Source organism: Saccopteryx leptura, chromosome 5 (genome assembly GCF_036850995.1).
Source record: "Saccopteryx leptura isolate mSacLep1 chromosome 5, mSacLep1_pri_phased_curated, whole genome shotgun sequence".
In the NCBI taxonomy this organism is placed as follows: domain Eukaryota; kingdom Metazoa; phylum Chordata; class Mammalia; order Chiroptera; family Emballonuridae; genus Saccopteryx; species Saccopteryx leptura.
Genome location: NC_089507.1, coordinates 35,705,179 through 35,717,742, shown reverse-complemented (window position 1 = coordinate 35,717,742; position 12,564 = coordinate 35,705,179). Strand labels below are relative to the sequence as shown.

The following is a 12,564-nucleotide window of genomic DNA, read 5'->3' as shown; positions in this document are numbered from 1 at the left end:
ACATTTCTGTAGATCCTGGAACCAAAGATGTTTCGCTATGCTCACAAATTGGAGGTTCAGAGGACAGACGGGGTGCTCAGCCAGCTGTCTCCCCTGCCACATCTGTACTCTGTTTCCTACTATCAGTTGTCTGAGGAATTAGCAAGAGCATATCCTGAGCTGACTCTCGCCATTTTCTCAGGTATGATCATTAAACTGGTTAGTAGGGTGTTTTTTTGGGGGGGGGGGCAATCATTTCTTTAAAAAACCCCAAAAAACTACTGGTCTGCCTGACCAGGCGGTGGTACAGTAAATAGAGCATCGGACTGGGATGTGAAGGACCCAGGTTCGAGACCCCAAGGTCACTGCACTGGCTTGAGTGCAGGCTCATCTAGCTTGAGACCGGGCTTATCCAGATTGAGCACGGGGTCACTAGCTTGAGTATGGGATCATAGACATGACCCCATGGTTCCTAGCTTGAGCCTAAGGGTCTCTAGCTTGAAGCCCAAGGTCATTGGTTAGAGCCCAAGATCACTGGCTTGAGCAAGGGATCACTTGCTCTGTTGTAGCCCCCCTACCCTCAGTCAAGGCACACATGAGAAAGCAATCAGTGAACATCTAAGGAGCCGCAACAAAGAATTGATGCTTCTCATCTTTCTCTTTCTGTCTGTTTATCCCTATTTTCCCCTCTCTCTGACTCTCTCGCTGTCTATAAACACAAAACACAAAACAAAAACTACTGGCCTGACTAGTGGTGGCACAGTGGGTAGAGCATCAACCTAAGACACTGAGGTTCCAGGTTTGAAACCCGAGGTCGCTGGCTTGAGTGTGGGCTCATCCAGCTTGAGCACAGGGTCGTCAGCTTGAGCATGGGCTCATCAACATGATCCCAAGGTCACTGGCTTGAGCAAGGGGTCATTGGCTCTGCTTGAGGTTCCCCCCTTCCCCATCAAGGCACATATGAGAAACAATCAATGAACAGCTAAAGTGTTGCAACTATGAGTTGATGCTTCTCATCTCTCTCTCAAAAATAAATAATAAAAGTTAAAAAAGTTAACAACTTATGGACGTTTTAAATATATGAAAGTTGAGGTTGAATCAATATAAAACATAGTTACATAAGAGAATTTTTGTCTTTATTTTTAGGTGGCATAATTTTTAATTTATTGTGTTAACATGGATTCAAATGTCCCACTGAATATAACACCCTCACCACCACCCCCATGTCCCTATTTATACACCTTTTGCCCCCACTCCCTCCCTCCCTCCTTCCCTCTGGGATTTGCTGTCCTATTATCTGTATCTCTGTGTTATGTATATGTAATTTCACTGATTCCTTCACCTTCTCTGATCCTATCCCCTCATCCCCCTTCCCTCTGACAGCTGTCCCTCTGCTCCTTGTGACCCAACCTCTGCCTCTATTCCATTCCTCAGTTCACTTTGTTCATTAGATTTCACATAAGTGAGGTTATATGGTATTTGTCTTTCTCTGCCTGGCTTATTTCACTTAGTATAATAATCTCCAGGTCTATCCATGCCATCACAAAAGGAAGATTTCCTTCTTTTTCGTGGCCACATAGTATTCCATTGTGTATATGTACCACAGCTTTTTATTCCAGTTGTCTGAGAATCTTTGTCTTTAATAAGAACTTCTAATACTGATCTATCGTGATACTTAGCTGTCTTGCTAATGAAGTCTTTACAGGAATTCTCACTTTGCCCTCCCTTCTCCATTCCACCCCAGCAAAAAACAAACAAGGAAAAAACCTAAAATGTGAGAGTGGTCTTCACTTGTAATTTTAAAATATTTCATTAGTAGACATAGAACTTCCCGAATCTTCTAGTATGTGTTTTATCTTGGGTACTAGCCTGTCTTTAAAATAATGCAGAACTGTGCTCACTTCGGCAGCACATATCCTAAAATAATGCAGGAATAAGGTACAGGTTTCTTTCTGTAAGTAAAGCCTCTAATCACAGAAAAAGGCCTTGCACTGCCTTAAGCAAGACTATTGCTAGGATCCCACATTGCTTTCTGTTCCAGTTTCTTTTATAGGAGCCAACCAATATTACTGCCAGGGTTTCTGAATCATCAGAGCTATGTGTCAGGCAAGATGTCATATCTGTCTGGATCTCCCAGGACTTAGATTTAGGGGAAATTTGGGAGTCCATCTAGTTTAACCATATACCTATAAAACACACTTTTTTTTCTTTTTTTTACAGAGACACAGAGTCAGAGAGAGGGATAGATAGGGACAGACAGACAGGAACGGAGAGAGATGAGAAGCATCAATCATTAGTTTTTTGTTGTGAAACCTTAGTTCATTGATTGCTTTCTCATATGTGCCTTGACCGTGGGCCTTCAGCAGACCGAGTTACCCCTTGCTTGAGCCAGTGACCTTGGGTCCAAGTTGGTGAGCTTTGCTCAAACCAGATGAGCCCGCGCTCAAGCTGGTGACCTCGGGGTTTCGAACCTTGTCCTCCGCATCCCAGTCCGATGCTCTATCTACTGCGCCACCACCTGGTCTGGCAGAACACACTATTGTAAATGCCTCCATAGCTCTTACCCTTTAACTGAAAAAAGTTTTACTTTTAACACAAAAGACACTGAGCAAGTTTTTCTGCTTCCCACCTGCAGCAAGTTCTTGCTGTCTTCTGAGTACTGTACATGCACCAAACCAGCCTCGAGGGGTGACAGGGCTCTGCTCTGGATCTTCTCTTTCATTTGGGCTCAGGACATAGTGGCCTTAGCTTTCTTTGGGTTTCTTTCCACAGTGCCTATTTCGGCAGTGGAAATGGTTTGTTTTCCATATTTAATTGACCTGGATAGGGAAAAAAATAAATTTTTCTGACACCAGTTCTTAAAGCAGCTTACCTGTTTGGTTTGCAATGGTAGATGGCAGTGGTCATGTATGCCTCTTCATTCTTCCCCACCCCACCGTCCTGAAAGCCCTTTCAGGAAGAATGTGGATGGCCATTAGTGCAACGCAGTGGCCACCATGGACACCAGTTTTGCTGCTGCTGGGCTTCTAGAGGCTCCTGCACAGAATGCAGAGAACCAGCTGCATCTCTGAGGTCATGGGATAGATTGGGACGGTAGCTGGTCCTGCAGTAGTCCCAGCTCCCACACACACACCGTCTAACACCCAGTCAGCATCTCCTCATTCAACTACTTCCAGAGCCCCAGGTCTAATATTGCACTCTGGAGGCAATAACAATGATGTACTAACAGAAGGGATTCTTACAAAAAATAGAATTGACCAAGCACTCCCTTGGCAGTGTATTGAACTTGCACAATAGCCCCACAAGGCAACTACTTTTATTAACCTCTTTTTACAGAATAATACATTAAGAATCAGTGATTGACAGGTTGGCAGTAGGTCAGGCAGCTTGTATGGGGTAGAGCTGGTAATTCAAGCCCAGGAATTTGTGATTGCAGAGCCAACTTCCAAATCATATTCTCTGAGCTTCCATATTCACTTCTTCTAATGAATAAATAAGTAACATGCAAATATAGGCAAGAGCGGGTGGGGGTAGGAGAAAGATTTTTATTTAGAGTGATATACAGAAATTAAACAGTATAGCCTGACCAGGCGGTGGTGCAATGGATAGAGCATGGGACTGGGATGTGGAAGGACCCAGGTTCAAGACCCCGAGGTCGCCAGCTTGAGCGCAGGCGCATCTGTCTTGAGCAAAAAGTTCACCAGCTTGGACCCAAGGTCGCTGGCTCGAGCAAGGGGTTACATGGTCTGCTGAGGGCCCGTGGTCAAGGCACATATGAGAAAGCAATCAATGAACAACTAAGGTGTCACAACAAAAAACTGATGATTGATGCTTCTCATCTCTTTCTGTTCCTGTCTGTCCCTATCTATTTCTCTCTCTGACTCTCTCTTTGTCCCTGTAAAAACAAACAAACAAAAAAACAGTATATAAAATCTCATGGGGTTTGGAATCAGCCTTGTGTTTTTGGCTCCTCAGCTACTTGATCATTGTCTGGCCTCGGGCAAGTTCCTCTGCCTGTCCACCTCACAGGTCTGTCATGAATGTTAAGTGAGACGAATGTAAAAGTAAGTGCATCATAAGAACCTCCCCTACATAGAACCAAAACTTGTGAGATTCTTTGTGAGTCAATTTATATGTTCTGCGTATAAAAACTGTCTTTTATCTTACAATTACATCATTTATTGTGTTAGAAAGCACATTGTAAAATTTATCACAATCACTTTAACTGAACGTTTCAATAGTTTAAGTATATTTACATTGTTATGAAATAGATCTCCAGACAATGTGCATCCTGCAGAACTGAAACTCTACCCACTAAAGAAGAGCCCTTTCCCCTCCCCCTGGGCCCGGTCACCATCACTCCACTTTCCGTATAAGTGGAATCATACCATATTTGTGTTTTTATGACTAGCTTATTTCATTGAACATAATGTCCTCAATGTTTATCCACGTGGTAGCAAGGGACAGATTCCCTTCCTTTGTAAGGCTGTATAGCGTTCTGTTAAATGCATACACCCATTCTGTGTATTCACTCATCTGTTGATGGACATTGGGTTGTTTCCACTTCTTGAGTATTATGAATAGTGAAGCTATGTACATGGATGGGCAAATGTCTTATAGAGACCTGCCTTCAACTTCTTTGGATATGTACCCAGAAGTGGGGTTGTTAGACCATGTGGCAGTTCTATTTTTACTTCTTTGAAGAGCCCTGATAAGTGTCTTCCATAGTGATTGCACCATTTTATACAATCCCACCAACAGTATGCAAACATGTATGTATCTTAACTACGAAAGATATTTTATATAAAAAGTAAGACTGTGATATATGTTAGCTGTTAATTTTCTTTATGATGTAATCAGGTCAAATTTATTAAAAGGAGAAACAGTACTCATAATTTTTTTTTTAGTTATTTACTGTTTGATTGAGAAAGAGAGAGATGAAAGGGAGGGAGGGAGAGAAAGAGACATCAGTTTATTGTTTCACTTACTTATGCATTTATTGGTTGATTCTTGTATGTGCCCTGACCTGGGACCGGACCTGCTAGCTTGGGATATCCAGACGGTCCTCTGACCGACTGAGCTACCCGGCCAGGGCCAGTACATGTAATTTTTAAATGGCAATGAATAAAATCTGATTTCCTATTCTTTAAGATTGATAGGTTGATATTAATTAAAATCAAAAGAAAGCAAAATCCTTTCAGTTTTTCACTGTTTTGGTCCGTTTTTCATTGCAGAGATAAGCCAGAGAATCCAGACGGCGCACCCTGCCGGGAGGCAGGTCATGCTGCACTACCTGTTGCCGTGGATGAACAACATCGAGTTGGTCGACTTGAAACCTTTGCCCACAGCACGGCGGCACGATGAAGAGGAAGACGAGTCCTTGAAAGACCGAGAACTGATGGTGACTAGCAGGCGCTGGTTACGGGGAGAAGGCTGGGGATCCCCACAGGCCACTGCCATGGTTCTGAACAATCTGATGTACATGACAGCAAAGGTAAACTGGATCTGTGTTGGCAGCTGCTGCAGAGAATTACTGAGTTAGGATGAGTAAACAAGTTTAGAAATGGATGAAGAGATTAGATCATCCTGTGATAACCAAACAAATACGTATTATGAATTCCTTTCTCTAAGAAAAATACACAACTTCTCATTGGATAAAAAGTGTCTTCTTGGGGACAGCTAAAACATATTTAACTACAGTCATGCACTGCTTAATGACAAGGATACATTCTGAGAAATCTATCACTAGGCAGTTTTGCTGTTGTATGAACGTCATAGGGTGCACTTACACAAACCTAGATGGCGTAGCCTACTGCACACCTGGGCTGTGTGGTGTCGCCAATGCTCCTGGTCTAAAGCCTGAGCTTGTACAGCATTTCCCGTACAAAACAACGTGAGATTAAATTAAGCATGAGAGGATGACGCCATCAAGAGCCACGGTAAGCACGAGCTGTGTGAGGCTGCCGCAGGCATAACACAGCACACTGTGTCCAGCAGACATTTTTTTTAATAAGTAGAAAGAGTACACTCTAAAATGGTGATAAAAAGTATAGTAAGTACATAAGCCGGTAACGTAGTTGTTTATTATAATTGTCAAGTATGATGTGCTGTACACATACAAGTATGTGCTCTACTTCTACACGACTGGCAGCGCAGTAGGTGTGTTTACACCAGCATCACCACAAACATGAGAGTAATGCATTGCACTGTGACGCTGTGATGATGACGTCACTAGGTGTTAGGAGTTTTGGGCTCCAGTATAGTCTTCTGGGATCACCATCATATGTATGGTCTGTTGTTGACCAATACCTTATTATGCAGTGCGTGACTATGATGATGTTTATGTTGAGATTTATTGAAATAATTATTCCTCTAAAGTGTAGAAAAGATTATAGCTGTCTGTAAAAATGCTATTTTCTAATATTTTCTTGATGTAACAAATTTGGTACATAATGGACAGTCTTTGTTGAAATGTGCCGTGTTTCCTGCGCACCTAGTATGGCGATGAGCTGGCCTGGTTGGAGATGGAGAATGTGTGGACCACGCTTGCAGATGGCTGGCCGAAAAACCTGAAAATAATTTTGCACTTTCTGATCAGCATTTGTGGAGTGAATAGTGAACCAAGCCTCTTGCCTTACGTATGTATTCAAGTTCATCTAACTTTTTAAAAATATGTTCACATGCATTTATTCATTGATTCACGAATTTAACAAATATTAGTTGCCAGCATTCTTATTACAGGCCAGGTACTCTCCTAGGTTCTGGGCATTATAATCTGATGAATGATACAGGTTTTAATTATTTATTTAAGAAATCATTAATTTAATGAAGTACAGTTATGATAAGGACTACAGAGAAAAATTACAGAAACCTGAGCGTGAATAATCTTGGAAGCATAGGTATCTGGGAGGCTTAGAGGTGATATCAAGAGAAAATGATGTTGAAGCAGAGAGCACAGAAGTAGTTCTTGCTAGGCAGGTGCTGGCTTTAGGACATTAGAGCAAGGTGGTAAGTCAGAGCTCAGTGCCTATAGTATTGGGCCTAAAACTTTTGGAAGCAAGGGAAAGCTTGGTAAGAGACAAACATAAAGAATAAAAGTCTTTGCCTTTGAGGGAGGGAAGCAATCCTTATATCTGCTCCAGTTAAAAGAATATGAAACTATCAAACCAGATTACACACATGCACGCAAACACATGTATGTGTGTGTGTGTGTAGATACAGCTGGCAGTCACATGGCAGCATCTCCTAAAAGTGTGTCCCACAGAAGACTGTCTCTGCAGAACATTGCCCTAGAAGTTCTCACAGAGCTAACTTTGAATGAACCAGTTAATAGCTTTGCTTTACCCAGCATTTCCCGAGTTAATTACTGAAAGCCCTGTTCTAAAGGTATGTCATTAAGAAGCAGAGGACAAGGTAGGCGTGTGGTGTGAAACAGCATGATCCCACCTTACCTCTTGACCCCATCTCCAAATACTGTCCCTTGGGCTCCCTGTCCTTAAGCCATGCTGACCTTTGCTGTCTGCTCTCACACCAGGCCTTCCTACCTTGGGGCTTTTGCACTTACCTTTCTCTGTTTCCCTAAATAACCATATTGCTCACTCCCTTACCTACCTCTTTTCCCAATTGCCCGTTCTCACCGAGACCTTTGCTGGTTCATTCTATCTTAAACTCTGAATGCCCTGTCCTCACACAAGAGTCTTCTGTTTTTCCTTCCCTGCTTCGTTAATTTCCTGGAACTTACCATCGAACGTACACAGGGTGGGGCAAAAGTAGGTTTACAGGGGTTGGGGAGGTAGGAGAGGGCAAAGGCAGGATGAATGGTGATGGAAGAAGACTTGACTTGGAATGATGAACTCCCAGTAGAGTATACAGATGTATTATAGAATTGCACACTTGAAACCTGCATAATTTTATTAACCAATGACATCCCAATAAATTTTTTAAAGAGCCATTTTTAATGATAGTATTTTATTAATTATCATTTTTTATAATCACTTATTATAAGCCAGGCATGGTACAAGTACTTCATCTACATCATTTCATTTGATTCTCAGAATAAATCTGTGAGTTTACTAAGATTGCCGCAGGTTTACAGATGAATAAAACACGGCAGAGAGAAGAGCCATTTCCTCAGGGTCAGCCACTGTGCTTCATCACCTAACACAGCTGCAGTTCCGACCCAGCACAGACCTGTTTGAGAAGGGATGAAGATTCCATGGAGAAGGCAGTGGAGTTGGGGTGAGGGTGGGATTGAAGACTGGACAGGATTGGAGTCGGCAGTATCCACTCAGAGATCTCCATGGTCAGAGGGAAGGCAGAGAGAGACAGCGTGCACCTGGCCCTGTCTGATGACCAAACAAGAGAACAGGGAAGTAGCAGGTAGAGCGGGTTGGATCGATAAGGAGCTGTGGGTAGGAAGTCAGTTGTCAGTGGGTAACCATTATGAGACTTTGGGTGTGATAGATTAAAGCTTGTCCTAGGTAGGATTTCTCCCACAGTCATAGAAAGCAGAGCTCTTCACATGTCTGTGCGCACATGAATCATCTGGGGGGTCTTGCTCTGGTTCCGATTTTGGAGGTTGTGACAGGGCCAGATATTCTGTATTTTAAGCAAGTTCCCAGATGATGGCTGTGCTGCTAGGACCACATTTTGAATAATAAGGGAGATAAGTATGGAGAAACATAATTATGCACACTACTGAAATTTTTTTCACTTACTAACTCATACTGTGCACTAAGCATTTTTATAGTGCTTTATACATCTTAACTTATTTAACTCTAACAGCTATATGAAGTCGAAGCTATTGTCCCCATTTTGCAAGAGGAAAATTGAGAGTAACTTTCTAGCTCATATAGCTAGTTAGATTTGCATTCCAATCCAGGCTGTATAATTTGAGTTCAGTTTAGTTCTAGATTCTTTCTTAATCACTGCTCTATTGCTGGGTTGAATATAGAGAATGGGAAGGCAGAATAGAAGATAAATCCTGGGTTTCAAGGCTGCCTGACTAAAAGTAAGAGGAAAATGTGGGGTGATAGTAATTGAAATTTTTTCCATGAAAAAATAGACTGATTTATAGGAAAGCAATTATCTTTTGCTTTTCTTTAAAAGAAAACAAAAAATGTAAAGAAAGTAGATAATGTGGAAACCATTAAACTATATATTCAGGTCATTCTAATAAATTACAATGTTGATGGTTACAGGGAGGATAGTATTTACAAATCTGATTAGCCAGTGTCTTACTGCTGATCACTATTGTATTCAAATTTAAATTGTGCTTATTTGTCTGCCACTTAAAATGGAACTTACTCTGGTAAAATTTATCTCAAGAAAAATTTATGAAATGACAATTTTGCTTTTTCTTTTCTGGATGATTTCTTTGTGACAGGTGAAGAAAGTGATTGTATATTTAGGTAGAGACAAAACAATGCAGTTGCTGGAAGAGCTGGTGAGTGAGCTGCAGCTGACCGACCCTGTCAGCTCGGGGGTCACTCACATGGACAACCCTCCCTACTACCGCGTCACTTCCAGCTATAAAATCCCCTCTGTCACCTCAGGTGAGACGTTATTGTAAACTCATTACTTTGTCTCAAAAGAGAAATTTTATCTAATTGTTCATTTTAGCAAGTGTTGCTTTAAACATCATCAAAATAAAAGCAAACATGAGTCATATACGGGAATTAACTTGACAAGGTTTTGTAAATCCTTGTAACTAAAGAAACTTGACAACATAAGGGTTCTTAATATTACAGAGGGAAACATATTTACATACTTATTCAGAACCAGAATATAGATATATATATTCTTAATGTTCATTTTAATGAATATAATTAATGTTAAATATAGAAAACACATTGAAATTATTCTGTAATTTTATAATTATTTGAGTATGTATTATACGTAGTATCCAATTTTATGAGTGTGTGTGTGTATCCACACACATATATTATAGTTACAATATTTTGATTTAAGAAACTTTATCTCTGAGTAACTTCCAGTGAAAATTGATATAACATCTGGGCTATTGTAAATTAAATTTTTATGAAACGCTTTGTTACTCAGTTTATATTAAATGTTTTCGACATGTTAATAACATTATCTGTATAATTAGAATTCTTTTAAATTATATCTTTATAATGTATTTTTTGAAATCTTTAGCTCAGCCTTTTTGTTCTACTTTCTTAGAGATTTCTAATAATGCTTCTATTGAATTTTTCATGTTTGCCAGAATGTTTTTTACTTCAAAGAGGTTTTTTTTTTTATTAGAATCTCTTTAGGAATGATCTGTTCATGTTTCATAGTTGAATTATGTACTTCCATATCTGATAAAGTTTTCTTCTCCAGCAAAATTTCCTATTTTCTCTATATTGCTGTTCTTTTTGATTTGTCTTAGTAAAAGCTTTCCTCAAAAACCTAGCAATTCTAGGTCTGTCTTTTCATAAAGAGTGGAGGGGTAAAAAGTTGATTGGATGTTCTATAGGTTATATGGGACTTGTTGACTTTGCCATTTGTTATATTGATAATCTCATTGATGCAGATATCTATAGGTCTTTTCTCTTGGACTAATCAGATTGCTTAGACAAAACTCTAGTCATAGGCCTTAAAGTAGAGGTTGTAGGTGTGTGTGTGTGTGCAAATACATATAATCCACAGGTACACATATACATGTAACATAGTCTCCAAGCCTTCCAGTAACACCATGGGGTAAGATTACAGGGGTACAGTCTCAAAGTTTAGTATGTATATTTTCATGTAATGCCCTATCCTCAGTGAAATACTTCCTCCCTCCGTTGTACACGGTGTGCCCTAGTTCAGAAGTCTCCTTAGTCTCATCAGAAAAGACTTCTGGGAGTAGAGAGAGATAGCTGCCAGTTATAAAAGTCAGGGGGATAGATCTTGGGGACCACCTACTTATAAAGTAGATATTAACAAATATATGGTGACAAAATGAATTGACGTTGGGTGATAGGCACACAGTACAATCAACAGTCAAATGCTATGGAGATATTTACCTGAAACCTATGTGCTCTTATTGATCAGTGTTACCCCATTAAATTTAATTTCTAAATTAAAAGGAAAAGAAATAGATTTTCAACCAGTCCTGCTACTTTAGGCCCCCCACCACCCTCGCCGCTTCCCGAGGTACTTGATGCCACTGATTTCGGAGCCTTTCAGGGTTCAACAGGATAGATATGGAATCTTCTTGGTTTCCTCCACTACCAGCTTAGGATTCAGCCTTCTCTTTTTTTTTTTTTTGTATTTTTCTGAAGCTAGAAACGGGGAGAGACAGTCAGACAGACTCCCGCATGCGCCCGACCGGGATCCACCCAGCACGCCTACCAGGGGGCGACGCTCTGCCCCTCCAGGGCTTCGCTCTGTTGCGACCAGAGCCACTCCAGTGCCTGGGGCAGAGGCCAAGGAGCCATCCCCAGCGCCCGGGCCATCTTGGCTCCAATAAGCCTCGGCTGCGGGAGGGGAAGAGAGAGACAGAGAGGAAGGAGATGGGGAGAGGTGGAGAAGCAGATGGGCGCTTCTCCTGTGTGCCCTGGCCGGGAATTGAACCCGGGACTTCTGCACACCAGGCCGACGCTCTACCACTGAGCCAACCGGCCAGGGCTGATTCAGCCTTCTTAATACTTAATTTACTTCTTGTCCCTTTGTTTTCCGGCATCCAAACTTTTGTTTTATTGTCTCCCTTCCTTCTTGGTCATTATAAGTACACTTCTTTTTTAAAATTCCTTTGCTCTCATTTGAAGGAGGTTTTGACATCCATAATTTGATGTCTTTTGTTCTTACCGAGTTGTCCAAGGTTTTAAATGCACAGCTGCTGTTTTATGTCCGATTACAGGAACTACTTCCAGTAGCAATACAATGGTAGCTCCCACAGACGGCAATCCCGATATTAAGCCCATAAAAGAGAACATTGAAGAGAGGTAAGTACTTCTCTGTTTTCATCAGCCATTCAGTTTGACAGATGCTGATTGTCATCAGAATAAATGATAATTTCTGCATTGGAATATATATTTTATTGTGTTAGTATTCTAGTTAAAGAATATCTTCTCATTTTGGAAATTTTTCACATTGACTATTTTAACATTAAAAATGCTGATGTGCTACACTCTTTTATATGCTCAGAGGCGGTGGTTTTTAACCTCTGGTTCACAGACTGGTGCCATTCCACCAGAAATTTTGTGCCAGTACACGAAAGAATGAACCATCCTGATGTTGTATAAATGCAGACCAGTCCATGGACCCGTGGTTGAAAAACACTGCCCTAAGGGATAAATTGGTAGAATACGGTCCATCACTTTTTGTGTTGCTTACATTTTTTAACTTTTCTAAATGGATATGTATTCTGCTTGTTTTATGTAAAGTAGGTTTCAACAGAACATTATTATCACAACCATTTAAGAAAAATCTGCAAGTAGAAATAATTGACTTAAAAGCTTAGGCTTTTGAATTGTAAGATGGAAATTAATCTGTAGCATGGTAAACTTTTGTTGATATTTTGTTTACTGTGTTCTTTTTTAAACATAGAAAGTGTAAAATACTGTTTTAACGTGAACTGTGACTAACACAATGATCATT

General features: G+C 40.7%; 1 protein-coding gene across 6 annotated transcripts in view; it reads left to right on the top strand.

The window, feature by feature from the left end:
* The window catches only part of FRYL (FRY like transcription coactivator), a 290,359-nt gene that overhangs the window by 217,192 nt on the left and 60,603 nt on the right, over window positions 1–12,564 (top strand). For all 6 annotated transcript variants that reach the window (XR_010751659.1, XM_066386291.1, XM_066386290.1 and 3 more), the window contains 5 exons: window positions 13–181; window positions 5,214–5,473; window positions 6,477–6,617; window positions 9,365–9,533; window positions 11,825–11,909. Coding sequence is in view for 5 of the 6 variants with exons in the window: in XM_066386291.1 (XP_066242388.1) it covers window positions 13–181; window positions 5,214–5,473; window positions 6,477–6,617; window positions 9,365–9,533; window positions 11,825–11,909 (824 nt within the window). In the remaining variant the exon portion in view is untranslated. The remainder of the gene's footprint in view (window positions 1–12; window positions 182–5,213; window positions 5,474–6,476; window positions 6,618–9,364; window positions 9,534–11,824; window positions 11,910–12,564) is intronic.